Here is a 13,856-nt window from a genome sequence, read left to right as displayed (position 1 = left end):
CAGCTTTGTGCCCATAGATTGCAAATTGTTCTTGTCTTAGTTAATTCCTACTTTCAAGATATATTTATTGTTTCTTGAGGCCCATTACCAAAATCTCAATAGTAGGGTAAATCAAGGCAAAGAGGGGGAAAAAAGAAAAGAGATGGCAGGGAAATGCCTGTTTCTTCTTTGGGTATAACCCAAGTCAGAGCTCTGGGGAGAGACAGAAATCCTGAATTAGCACTGCACTGTGTTTTGCTTGAATATAATTTTCAAGGTTTTTTTTTTTTTATTCCTGAGAGATTTACGTCCAATACTATGAATATGCATAAAGAAAGTTAAGCTAAAAGAAAGCAGCACAAATAATTTTAAAATGTTCCAAAGTTAGCAGATAAGAACGTGCATTTTAATCTACCTGTATTTTCACAGTTCAAAAGAAAATGTAAACAGCTGAAAACCAGAGAGGGACAAGAACATACCAGTTCTGAAAGGCAAAGACCAAGAAGTCTAGAAACAATTTGTAACTGTCATAGCACCTTGACTCTAAAACTTACATTGTCACTTTCTATGAGTATGGCTTCCTATCATCAATTACAGTTCTATTTAAAAATTAATGTTTTGTACATACTGTTCATTCTACGTTACCATTTCTGCTATGGCTCTTAGTGCATCTATGTCACCCAGTTTAGCTGCAGCACAAGCCAAAGGTGGAATTAATGCATCTCGTACGGCTTCTAACTCCTGAGAAACAAATAAAATTAAACATTTAATATCAGCCTCACCTCTTGTGCGATTGACACCCAAGTCATAAAAACACTGCCCTTGCTTTCATGTAAAGTTTCCAAATTAGTAATTTGTACATTTAGAACTGGTAGCATTTAGTTCTTGAAAGGAAAGAAGTCTCGTGTTTATTTTACATTCTGTCAGTCTCACATCCGTAAGATTTATATTCCGTTCTGGAAACACTGCAAGTACCTCATATCTTATAAACCATTTAAGGTGCACACACTAAGTGCCATCTCTGTACTGACATAGCTACACAGCAGTACAGTAGGAGAAAGAGTGGTGGTGGGAGTTGGAAAAGACCATATCCTCAAGACTGGATCAATTTAATTAATGTTATTCCTCAGATATTTGTGGAACCTGTCCTTTCAAGCCTACACTGACAAGCCCCCTAGGCCCCCTGAATGTTCTCCCATTTCTCATTCTTACTAAAGAACTAAAGAATACATTCAGTATTCATTAGTTAATAAAAATCCTATCTTCCCTGAACCCAAGTCAAGAAAAAAGGGAGTATTTGTACAACCAGTACTACATTATCTAATTTATATTTATATTACATTTTCTAATTGGGAGGGACTAAACACCACAAATTACACTTGTGTAATGCTTCCTTAGTATCAGCCTTCTATCACTGCATGTACAATTAAGCTGTTTTACCCATTATTATTTGGATTGCTCCAAACTATCAATACATTTGACCACAAAAATATAAAGCAATTCTTCATATCATTGATACCCTGAATTACAGCCTCTGTCTGAGGGTTGTTATTGTAACCAGATAGCCAAGAAAATAATCCCAAGATGGGGCTACAAAGGAGGGGGAAAAAACGCTAATATGTTTTTAATTAAAAACATTTTATTTATAGAATTGTCATTGTGTCCTTTCTCCCTAACTAAAATTCCAATTTTCTTTCAGCTTTGCTGTTCATCTTTAATCTAGGCTCATTTAACTCAGTTTACAGCTTTACATGGTATTAATTTTAAATATTTAAGTATATACCTCCTTGCTGCTGATACTTAGAGATTTGGCAATCACTTGAATAAACTTGCTATCTCTCAAAGATATCTTGGCTCCTGTGGGTACAACAGTCATTTCTCCTCTTAGATTCTCACTCAGCATCTGAAAAGCAAGCAATCAAACCCTTTGTTAGCAGAGGAAAAAAATTATGGTAGTCTAATAAAAAAACTTAGAATCAAGTTAGAAAATTGTTTGGAGGAATTATGGAAACTAATTGAATGCAGACAAAACATTAAAGAAATAGTTACTGTCCCATGCAGACTGCACGTTTAAAAAGACAAAGGAGGGAGAGAGACAGGCAAACAAAAGTTTCTTCCAAAGCAAAGAAGACCAAAATAAGCACATAACAAAACACCCCAAATTTTAGAGTATGAAGACAAAAGTTCCCTAGTGGGGTAAGCTGCAGCCTACTTAAAACACAAAGATAATGAGTAATGAGCAGAGTGAGGCTTAAGACCAGAATATTCTGAAATGCTGCTGCTTCTTGCCAGCATTCACAAACCTCAGGACTCCTACACAGACTGTGTACATAGACCTCAAAACAAAGCCTAGTGCTGCCTGTAGACAGTCATGTATTTCTGTGAGTTTTCAAACAGCCCTATTAGCCCCAGATTTTCAAAACTTTGGACATAGATCCAGCTTTGAATGCAGAAAATCTACAGTAGTAGCAGTCATTCAGTACCCAAACAGGCATGTAACAGTTTTCAGGATGGGTGCGTCCAATATAACTGGGAAAGAAAAATCAAATCAAAATGTAAAAAGGTCAGCCAATTCATGTGCACAAAGTACTTGAATAGGGCAATAAAGAAATGAAAATGCTCTAATGACAGACTCCAGGAAACTTGGAGAACACAGATAGAAGCCAGTCGTCGAGAAAAAGCAACTAGTTTCCTCAATTCTGACAATTTTACACACTGGCACTCTTTCAGGAAAGGTTGCTGATGCAGCTATAAAGCACAGAGTTATTTCAATTAGAATTTTAAAAAGCAGGATTGTGAAAGTTTGCAAGAAACAGATGTGATGTTGTCAGGAGGAATGCCCCAGGTTTACTTATGTCTAGGCATGCCCTTTATTAAAAAAAACCCTCCAAGAGCTAACAACACCATAGCTGTCTGCTGGAAGAGTCCCATATACATGTAATTCAAAGGCTACCAACTGCTTTGGCTCACTTTTAGAATTTGACAGGTTGAGATCATTGCTTTACACAGGTAACCTTAGCAATTGGCACCTGTGCTCAATGCACCCAGTGCAAAACCCTGTGTGCCTTATTCAGTCCTACCAGCTCTTCAGACATTTGTATGTGTCTGGGGGCACATTCCTTGCTCTTCATGTTGTAAAAGAATCCCAAAATAACCACGCCAGCTTCAGGAGAGCTTCTGTCTCTTGGGAGACTATTGTTTGGTGATATGTTTAGCTGAAGATATTGCCACAGACAACATATTTCCAGACTTTCTTCTTCTCCTGGTCTCTATAACTCATTCCTGCCCAGGCAATGCAGCATACTGTTCTCTTAGTTGTGCCAGCACAATTGTTTGTGGGTCTGTACAATGAGTCAAATGAGGAAACCAATCCTGCATAACTCAGAGAAATTGCAAAAGTTATTTTGTTTTTCATACCATATAAAGGAGGTACAGAATACCACCATACAAAAACTGTGTAGCACTATCCAAAGGACAGCACATGAAATGCTGAATTAGCTTGTGACCTGGTACCTAAAACACCTTATCATCAAATCCTCACCTGAGTAAGTCAGCTATCTCACCTCAGCAAACTGGATCTCAAATAAAATTTTAACTCACACACCCAGGCAAGACTGGGAAGGTTTCTCCTGTCCCAGGTCAAATGATCCACTGTGCAAGAAGATTAAAGTCTGCATTGAAAAAAAAAACCAAGCTAGTGTGTGTATGTTCCAGGGTCAGTGAGCATGCCAAAGTGGTATCAGTGAAGAGCTGGAGTTTCTGAATGCAAATGCACAGACACATCCAATAACCCCTGCTCCTCACAGCACTGTGTCACCTGCCAGGCATGTCCTTGCACAGAGCATCCTCACTAAAGACACACACTGTTCCTCCTCCTCCCATTTCTCAGCTTTAGCAAACAACAGCAAGCTCAGAGGCTGAAACTGTGTCTAAGCACAGTAAGTGGTACTTTCAGACACTACACTTAGCATCACAGGTATCCAAATATGTTTGTCTCACGAGCTGCTACTGCTTGGAAGATGTGGAGCATGAAATAATGATCAGGTTTGTTATGGTTTTAATAAAAACAAAGCACCATCATGAGATAGACATGTGCCTACAGTGTTAAGTCTGGAGAGTGACTCATTATGATGTCATCTCCCAAAGTGTCAGGATTAAGATTTCACTACATACAAGCACAGATATTCATGCATTCCTTCAGATTACTGTTCCCTTATCTAATTCAGCTATAGGCTCCTTGTATAAAAGGAACACAATAAACAGCTATGTAACCTGCAGGAAAAAAAGCCTTAATTAAGCAACCAATGAACAGTAAGAACATTGTTAAAGGGACTCTGATTTTAAAAAGAGTTACAACTGGTTCTAGAATAATCCTCTACTTTTTATGTATAACAAAGTATATCTCCTCTTAGAGAAATAAAATCTAATACTTCTATGAGTAATGCTGTAAAGGAAGAGGCTGTAGGCAATATTTATTTTCAGAATAAGCTTTGTGTGAATGCGTCTGGGATTAAATCTTTACCACACTAAGATCAATGACAAGATCTTTGCTGACTTCAGTAGGGTTGGGGTTCTGTCTCCCACAAGAATTTCCACATGGAGTTTTCAGTACAGAGGTGTCCAAGCTAGACTACTACCATTTACAGATGGCATTTTTATGGCTCAGTCATGGTCTTCAGCTGACTTATGCAGAGAATTCTTTTTTCTCCCTATCTTCATACATTTGTTTGCTTAATAGTGTTTTCCATAAGAAAAAAACCCAAAACCATGAGTTGCTCATATTATGGTTCTGGAACCAACTGCTTTTAAATGCAAGAGAGAAGCTCAAGGCATGAAGCTAAACAGAAGTTAGCACAGTAGATATGAAACTTAGGCTTTCAAGGTCACACTGAAATATTTACCTGCCTCTTCTCCTCCCAGCTAAGGTTTCCCTTGCTGAGCGTGTATGACAGTTTAGTTAGGGCTGCCTCTGGTGTCATATCACCTCCAGGAATTACTCCAGCATCAGCGAGAGTCTGAATAAAAGGGAACAATGATTCTAATTAGCATAGCATTCAGAAATACCTGTACATACAGAAAAGGTGTTTGGAAGATGAGTAGCTACACAGAATGCAGCGTGCAGCCAAGCCTCCACTCTCTTGCTCCTCCTACTGCCACTGTAATTTTTGTACTTTAATTATCAAATACCAAGCAAATACTAGAGCAATCTGAATAAAGATGACTTTTACTTTAAATTCCTTTTCCTGCAATAACACTGAAGAATTCCACCAAATGCTTGCCACGGTCGCTTACTATGTTAAAAGAGAAAGGTTACAGGTCCATATCAGCTATCTGCAGAGTTGTCAGATTCTCTTTATTGAAAAGCTGCAGTTACTCTGTTTTAACCCAGTGGCATTTTGAACACTGCCAAGTAGGCTGTTCTCACACAGACATATTTACCATTCTTTTATGGGGCATTACTTTGGATGAATTCCAGCACTACAGCGTGCTCACAGCGGGAGTGCTTTCAGATTCTTGCAGGCTGCACTAGCAGTGTATGATTTAGAAGATACAACTAAAATATGTAATTTACACAGTTCTGACAGGAACAACTGAAAAAGATGACCTTTTTAACTTATGTTTCTGGTAGTTAAAAAAATAAAATGTCTGAACAAAAGCAAAAAGAAGAAGGATCTTTGCTATCATCAGTAAGCCTTTTAAGTGTACAAGACAGCAAAGACAAAAGAGATTTCAGATCTCATGTCATTGAACTGTACCTGGGCAAATCACAGACTGCCTTCTTTGCCATAATGTGATGCCTCACAGTAAAGCATCTTGAACTAGGTTCTTTGCACTGCATTTTACTTTTAAATACCTTCTATACATGCATCAGCTTCAAAACTTATAATATTTTCAGCAAGATACAGAGCCTTAATCAGCTCATTAACCACGTCCGGGAAACCCGGAGTAACATTTTTTAAAGTCCCATGGGAAACCATATATAGAGAAGGTGAGAAATACTTTCTGTACAGTAGAGCTAACCAAAGAACAGTTAGGGCTTTTTCAGTGGGTTTGTGAAAGAGGAGGAGGAAGGGATTTCCCAGCTTCCTTCCTATACCTAAAGTGCCCTCAGTTATAAGTTTCTACTGTGTAGATGGATCAGAGGCCAGACATTCAGTTAATTAAAACAAACAGTTCAAGAGAAGTCAGGGACTCAGCTGACCTACCTGACTAGCTCAAATGAGTAAAAACTGGCCCAGCCATGTGCAAAGACCTTTGAAATGTTTAATTTAAAGAAAAATCAAAGTAAAATTAACATTACAGCAACTTTACAGCATTCACTCATTACACTTCCTCCACTGAGCTGTTCCTCATGAAAAGGAGAAGGCAGTGAAAGAACAAGTATGAAGTAACTTTGTAGGACTTGCCTTGCTCAGTGTTCTCCTCAAAAGATGCCAAGAAAATAGGGCAGCCTCCAACAGCTGACGCTGAAGCAACATAGTACAAACTCTATATAAAAAATGGAAGCCAGAAGGGAACACATTTCTGCACAGCCCTAAAGTGGTTCATAAGACCTGAGCAGAATCTTTCAATTCAGCATATCCAGAGTCTGGATCAGTGTGCAAAAAGCCATTATAGGTGTCTACTTGGATAATCTTTTAACCAAAGCATAGGAAAGGGGTTTCCTTCTTCTTTCCATAAATCTTCGCAGTTCATTTCAAGCAGAAGATCACATAAAACCTAGGGTTCATTTTCATGTTGTTTTTCGAATATAAATTTGGTGTCTTTTATTGATTTAACTGCTTTTTCCCTTCTGAGTGAGCTGTTCTATATAATCTGGATATTCCTAGAGTATTTGCTACAAAACATGGCATCTTTGCAAAAGTCACTAATTCTCAAAACATCTCCATAAAATTATGCAAAACTTTTACGAACATCCAAATAATTGCCCACATCAGAAAATACCAAGTTTGGATACTAAGGAAGTATGAAGAAAATCTTACAATATGCATTTCTTTCTCCTCAAAACAGCCCTTGTGCAAATATTATATAAAGCTGTGTCAAAACCAAAGCTCAAAGAGGTAGGTTTCAGCACCAGACAGGGCATTTAGGTTTGCCATGCAGTCAAAGGAGAAGCTGGCTCTGCCAGATGGGTGGCTGCTCCCAACAAAACCAGGTGTCCAAGGCAGAAGGATGAGTCACCCCCTGGTAGTGCTTCTTGGCTATTTAATATCTTATCCTTTTCTAAAGGCCAGTTAAACCAGCTTCCCTCACACTAATACATGCAGCACATATTCTTATACAGCTTTGTACTCCTATGGGTCCCAGTGATGTCGTGTTTTGGTACACAACTTGTGGTAGAAACATACTACAAAATGCCCTGAATAATAACAAAACTTGCTTTAAGCCAACCCTCATGGGTTAAACCAAACTGATTTCCATTCTTCAATACAGACGATTCCTTAGATACTGTTCTCCAATCTCACCCTGAATTCAGTTGTACTTCCAGTCAAATAAAGAACTATGATTTGGAATACTGCTTGAATCTACAGGCTTTCTTCATGCTCCTACATTGTAGCTAAGCAACTGTTATCCTATCAAATACTACTTTATTTGATCATCTGACCCCTCAACTAGCTTTTAGCTCACTGGAATCCCTCTGAGAGAGATACTACGGATCTAATGCAAAGTATCCTGGAGTGCTGCACATGACAGGAGTGAATAATCACTAATTTGGGATTTGAGCTGCCTGTTTTGACCATTCAGACCAGGAGTAACAGGGTATTTTTTTGCAGATATATGTTTAAATGCTTCCAGGTTAAGATTTTTCAGATGTAGTTATTTTATGAGCAACAACTTTGCAGTTAATAAACCTGGTTTTATATGCTGGGACTGCTGGAAGTTTAAAGCAAGTATCAGTGGGATGTTTGTTTTATACAGCAGAGGGGAATGAAGTGGTTGCTCAGCCCTCACCTGCCCTGTTGCATAGACTGTTTTAACAGCCCCACGTAAGCACTGGGTGCAGTTCAGAATCACCACTTTGCGCTCAGCTGCTTTTCTCAGTTCTTCCAGCAAATCTTCTCTCTTGTCTGGGGCATTGCCACTTCCATAAGTTTCGAGTACTATGCCCTCAATTGGAGGCTGAAGGAATGCTTTTACCTGGTTAAAAACAAGACAGGGAAGAGAGACAAATGGTATGTTAGGTCATCCTTACAATTTTCACGTCTGGCACAGCATTTTTTAAAGTGGTCTATTCCTGCTATAGTCCTACAGGCTCTCATGCCTTACAGTCTTCTTACACCCTTCTGTGCTTCCCTTTTGCAATAACTGAGACTATAGAATAAGCTTTTAAAAAATGAGACTTTTTCTCTCTGACTTCCTTTAAAATTTCTAGAGGGTTAGATTTTAAAATAAACTGCTTTGTACAGTCATTAGCTGATGAGAAAAAGGATGCTATTGTTCAAGTGCCATTAACAGACTGTGCTGTTGCACCACTGGTTGGTGCAACAAAAAGGTACAGTTACACTTATGAAATAAATGTTGAATTAATAACTGAGATTAGAACTCCACACCCTGGCCCATATTTTTTTTGGCTTTAGCAAAGAGTTTAGTTAACCAATGTGTGCCTAAGAGACAGCGTGTTTCACCTTTCAGGAAAGAACATTCTAACAAAGCATGAAGTTTTTTAACCCCAAACCAAACTGATTTAACTCAGAGACACATATATTCTGGGCCAGTTGACACTGAAGTAGATATTGTGCCTCACTGTAAGAGAATGCTGTAAGGGAATGCCTAGCAAAGTTCTCTTCCTAGAAAGATGTATTTTCAACAACCTAGACATTTCCTTGCTGATCACATATGCTAAATGCAATACACTGTAAACCCCCATGAGACTAACTATGCAGTTGGTGTTTTATTGCAAATATACCACCCCTCTGTCTTTCCATCTGTTCATATTCACCTAAAAAGAATAGTGATATACTTGGGGAGTGCTGCTTAAATAACTGGATTCAATTTAAGCAGGCAAGAGCCACAAAAGACCTGTCAATTTAATGGAACTAATATTAGCCAAAACTTAAAGACTAATTTACCTAAAATCACACCCTACAAAATAATTTCTAAAGGCAAAAAATTGCACTTCTCATTTTTCAGCAGCAAAATCCCACTTTTCATTTTCAGCTCTGTATGAATGCTGAGGGTCATGTGAACCACCAGTGTGAGACAAAAGGAACCTTGGAAAAAAAAAGAGTTGTAGAAATAATCACACTCCACCCACCAGAATGTCTATTCTTTGACAAGATATCTATTAATAGGCCTCAATATGCACCAGGATAATATTTTCCTAGTCATTGTAGCTTGCACCTGTCTAGAAAACCACACTTGACCTATTTATGAGTCCTGATAAGAAATTATTTTTAAGTTCCAGAGCTCTGGCAGTTTATACAAAAGATATTTGAAACGCTTTTATCATTTATGGCATATTGAAATAGTCTTTGAATGCCCTGATATTTTTAAAAAATTATTATCAGAAGAAGATTCTTTCCCTTCCCTCCAGACCCCAACCACTACTCCAAACAATGCAGCTTTTCTACAAGTATTTGAGCATCACTTCACCCACTTCCAAAGTGAAGTGGGGACACTTACAGCAGCAGCAGTGATTCCTGGGAAGATACGCAGAAGTCCAACATTCCTGTTCATATTGGTGTGAACTCGGAATTTCTTTTTGGTATTGGCTCTCCAAACCGTTTCCCAGTTTACTGTTAAGAGAAGTGGCCTTTTTAACTTAATATTAAAACATGTTATTAAGTACACTTACAGTACGTGATTCTTACAACTCTGTTTTTAAAATTGTTCTTAGGCAGGGAATTCATGAAAGACAATGCATTTTTTAAAGAGGAAATGAAGGTCCATTTAAGACAGAAGAATTAGCAGCTGGTCTGGCATAGGTGAGATATTTACTTGTCATACACTGACCTGAATTTCACTGTTATGTAGTTGGCCTGATAGAAGCCTGGATTCATGTTTGGAAAACAGACCTTGATCTTCTCAGATGTAAGAGATGACAAATGCAGTTACTGTTGCTGCTAATGACCTCCAGAGTTTATTAGGTAGTTATTAATGATTAAATAAAATAGCAAGGATTCAATTAACTCTGATTATACATTTAGAGCCAGAAGCCAGCTGTTTAACTAATAGTTTGTTTGTGTTGCATTATTAGAAACCAAGTCATGCATTATTGATTTCAAAATTTTACTACTTCAGTGTAGGAGTGCAGCATTGGTAACGCCGATGGCTCCTACAAGGCAGTGGAAGAGGTTTAACAAACAGCAGCCAACAGCTCAGAGCGTTGTGCCTCCATGAAGATAGATCATGTTGTCAAGCTGCCTGCTCTCCCTTCATGAGTTAAGCTTTTGAGATTTTGGAGAAACTCCCAAGCAGCAAGACAGATAAAAGATCTGTGTGCATAATACTGACTTGCTCTCAGCCGTGCAGAGTTACTCACACCAATTACTGTTGCAATTTCTTGCAATCAGCAGACAGCCACTTGCAAAAAAAAAAAAAAAAAAATCAAGAATAAATGTAAAAGCCCCCATTGAAGCCTGCTCTATTGCCACACTACCAGAGATACTAAAAACTACACAATCCATCAAGTCAGGACAAAAAATAGCATTCTCCTATAAGAGTCTATGAACTTTTCTTCCCTGACAGCAGCTGGAGTCTCTGCTTTCTAAAAACGGCCGTATGCCATTAACCAGGTCACAAGAAGCTGGATTGGCATTTTTTTATCCATCCAGTCACACTTCAGCACATGCATTCCTAGTGCCCTAGGAGTGGGAGGATAGAAATATAGACCATTTCTGCAGCTTTCTGATAAGCTGCCACCATGATTCTGAAACCACCTGGCTGGACTTAGTAGTTATCCAAGTAGCTCTCAAAGGCCTCCAAGAGCTTTCCAGAGCCATTTAGAGAGCTGCAGGAGGAACCCAGGGAAGTGCAGAGCCTGTGCATTTTTCTGTGTGAGGTTCATGGGCCTGGCTAACCACATTCAACATAAGCACTGTGCTTTAAGGAGCAGCACTGTTTAGCAATAAATCCATTCCTCTAAGCCTTCTAAAAATAGGTTAACTCTTTAAAAGCAGCCTTCTCTATAAGAAGGGATGGCAATAAAATTGTAACACAGCTTGCTTTTCTTTTATCCTCCATAAGGTAGGAGTTCCTGCCAAAACTTCACAAATGCATTCTACTACGTTTGGCAACTGTGAGCATCCCTGATGCCTGTAACCAACTTGAAGAATGAACTGAGAAAACCTGCCTTGGCATGGAGCATTAACACACTGCCAAAAACAGAAGACCAAGGAAAGAGATCAGAGGACAGGTTCAGAAGTCAGACCTACACCAAGCCTATACCTGTACTCTTGGAGTACACTCTACCAAATAACATCTCCAAGATAAATTTAATGCATGCAGACATAGTATAGTGATGTAATTCCAAATTATATTAAAAAGAAGATAAAGATTGCCCTGCCCTTGAGTTAACATTCGCTTGGTCATGAACCTCGTCAGCCTACATAATGTGTTTGGTGCTGCAGACTCCACAGATGTCAGTTTTCCATTTGCCAAACAAGTCTAAAAGGCAGAACAAAAGGCAAATGCAATGCAAGAGCCAAAGACAAACAAATATACATAGAAGACCGACTTCATCTCAGATTTACTCAGAACTGCTGTAAGTGAGGCAGGACACCACGCAGGGGAAAAAAGAAATTAGAACACACCCTTTGCATCCTCCATCTCAAAGTTTACATCCCCAAAAAAGGGATACTCTTCCAAAAAGGAACAGTATTTATGTCACATAGGTAAGTTCAAGCATTCTCATTGTACTGAATAAACCACCTGTCTTGCTGTGTTGTATCACACAGCAAACTTCTTTTTTTGTTAAGTCAGAGTCCAAGAACATAAGAATAATTAACAGTTCTTAAGTAAGAAACTCATATACAAGCAAATGTAGTGCAAAAAGCTGCATCTCTTGGTGTTCACAACTCTTTTTTATCTTATGGATAAGAGTGATTAATTAGGGATACTCAGTTTTGGCACAGCACAGAAAACAGTAACCTGCTCTGACTTGGGTGGCCTGTGCTTGTAAAGAGTTAACTGATACAGCACAATGCATCATATAAATGGGGATGCAAAAGTGAGGAGCAATCACAAGCTTGCTACTGGTGTGGCACAGCAGAAAGAACATTTCTAAAACAGTGTACATAAAATAAAGAAGTAATGGCTATTCACATATTATACTCATAATGGCTTGGGACAGATTGCTCTATTCAGGGAGACTGCATTCAAGATATTAAGGCCTTCTGTTTACTTTTCCAAACCAAACCATCACATAAACAATTGTCTGATATTTCCAATCTCCCCCTCCATACCAAACACTATAGCCTCTTATCCTGGGGTGACTTTTATGATGGTTGTATCATACTGCCAAATTACTGCCAAAAATTTACATCCTTATCTTATGCAGCTTTGTTCACACACATGCACAATATATGGTGATTGGGTTAGTGCAAAAAAAAAAAAAAAACCAACCTGACTTAAAATAAAAGTAACTCTACACAGATGAGAAAGCAAAAAATCCCCCTGCTGTTAACACAGTGCAGGTTTCAACTTATAACAAGAGAGCAGCAACTCAGAGTGACACCTCCCTTAGGAGTGGTGACTGAATTCCAAGTTATGAAATCAAACAAGAAATACAGCTTTTCTTGATTGCAGAGCTGCAGACAAACACCAGTGCTCTCTTCTCATCTTCCTCTGCAGGGCTACAGGTGAGCCCTACCACTATATAAACTACCCCAGAGCTCACTGCAATTCACAGCAGCAGCAGCTGAGGGGTGGGGAGCACAGACCAACCTATGGCTGCAAACTCCTGCAGGAGGCAAACAAGCACAGACCCCTTTTCTTGGCAGTTTGCTTTAAAACAGACAACATACCTCTTTGGGAATTAATATTTAAACTGACTGGTGTCATTGCAACAACCAAGATGCCTGCCTAGAAGGGAGCAGGGATGAGGGACAGAAAGCACTCCAGTGAAGAGAGCTGGTATATGCCTTCATACATAAATGACCTGTGCTTTCTATATGAATAACCAACAAAGATGCACACTTGGCCAGTGACTAATAGCTTCTCTCTAATGAGATTTGTGAGTAGATGAGCCCAAAACAGCCTTCTAACTGTCTGCTGCTGTGCCACATCTGCTCACAGAATCACACAGGCTCTGTCCCCTGCACAGGTTGTCTCTCATGGTCCCATACATGTGCACCACTCCAGAAGTTACATGCACATATGATGAAATAATTCCAGCCACAGTAACAAAGCAAGTTTCATGTGTTCTTCATTAGAACAATCAATAATAAATATAAATTTTGTAAATAATAAATAAAGCAATCAATTGCAAAATATACTGAGAATCTTTAAAGATCTCAAGAAAAATAGTCTTCCTCGTCTCTCCTGATTTCAAAATATGGGAGAAATCAGGTAATGTATTTTATTTTATAAGATTTGAGATTTTAGAAGTATTTCTTATTATTTCTATACTGTCCACTTCACACAGAGATTTCTGATTCTGCTGCAAAATTATTTCCCATCAGCACTGGGTCTCTTACTCAAGAGTGGGTTAGAATTTTTCATTTCTTACAGTATTTTCTTGTGCTAAATTGAAAGGCCTAAGGAAGTTGATACAGTTGCTCATCTAGAACTGGGTAACACAACTCCTAGGCATTGGTAACACAGCTAAGGATCTGGCTGAGAACACAGTTATGAGATTATAAATCCACTGGGAGCCTCATCTAAACAGGGAACAGGATAAAAAATGGATATCATAAATGAAGCAGAGAACTGGAAGG

At 38.7% G+C, this 13,856-nt stretch overlaps 1 protein-coding gene across 4 annotated transcripts in view; it reads right to left on the bottom strand.

Moving 5' to 3' along the window:
• The window catches only part of ASPG (asparaginase), a 44,641-nt gene that overhangs the window by 15,018 nt on the left and 15,767 nt on the right, over positions 1 to 13,856 (bottom strand). For all 4 annotated transcript variants that reach the window (XR_003960928.4, XM_072930467.1, XM_012574037.5 and 1 more), the window contains exons 7-11: positions 9,604 to 9,716; positions 7,933 to 8,118; positions 4,881 to 4,994; positions 1,763 to 1,882; positions 625 to 720 (exon numbers count right to left, since the gene is read on the bottom strand). Coding sequence is in view for 3 of the 4 variants with exons in the window: in XM_072930467.1 (XP_072786568.1) it covers positions 625 to 720; positions 1,763 to 1,882; positions 4,881 to 4,994; positions 7,933 to 8,118; positions 9,604 to 9,716 (629 nt within the window). In the remaining variant the exon portion in view is untranslated. The remainder of the gene's footprint in view (positions 1 to 624; positions 721 to 1,762; positions 1,883 to 4,880; positions 4,995 to 7,932; positions 8,119 to 9,603; positions 9,717 to 13,856) is intronic.

The sequence above is a fragment of the Taeniopygia guttata genome, chromosome 5, assembly GCF_048771995.1.
Source record: "Taeniopygia guttata chromosome 5, bTaeGut7.mat, whole genome shotgun sequence".
In the NCBI taxonomy this organism is placed as follows: Eukaryota; Metazoa; Chordata; class Aves; order Passeriformes; family Estrildidae; genus Taeniopygia; species Taeniopygia guttata.
The sequence above is the reverse complement of the archived record's forward strand: the minus strand, read 5'-3'. Positions and strand labels throughout refer to the sequence as shown.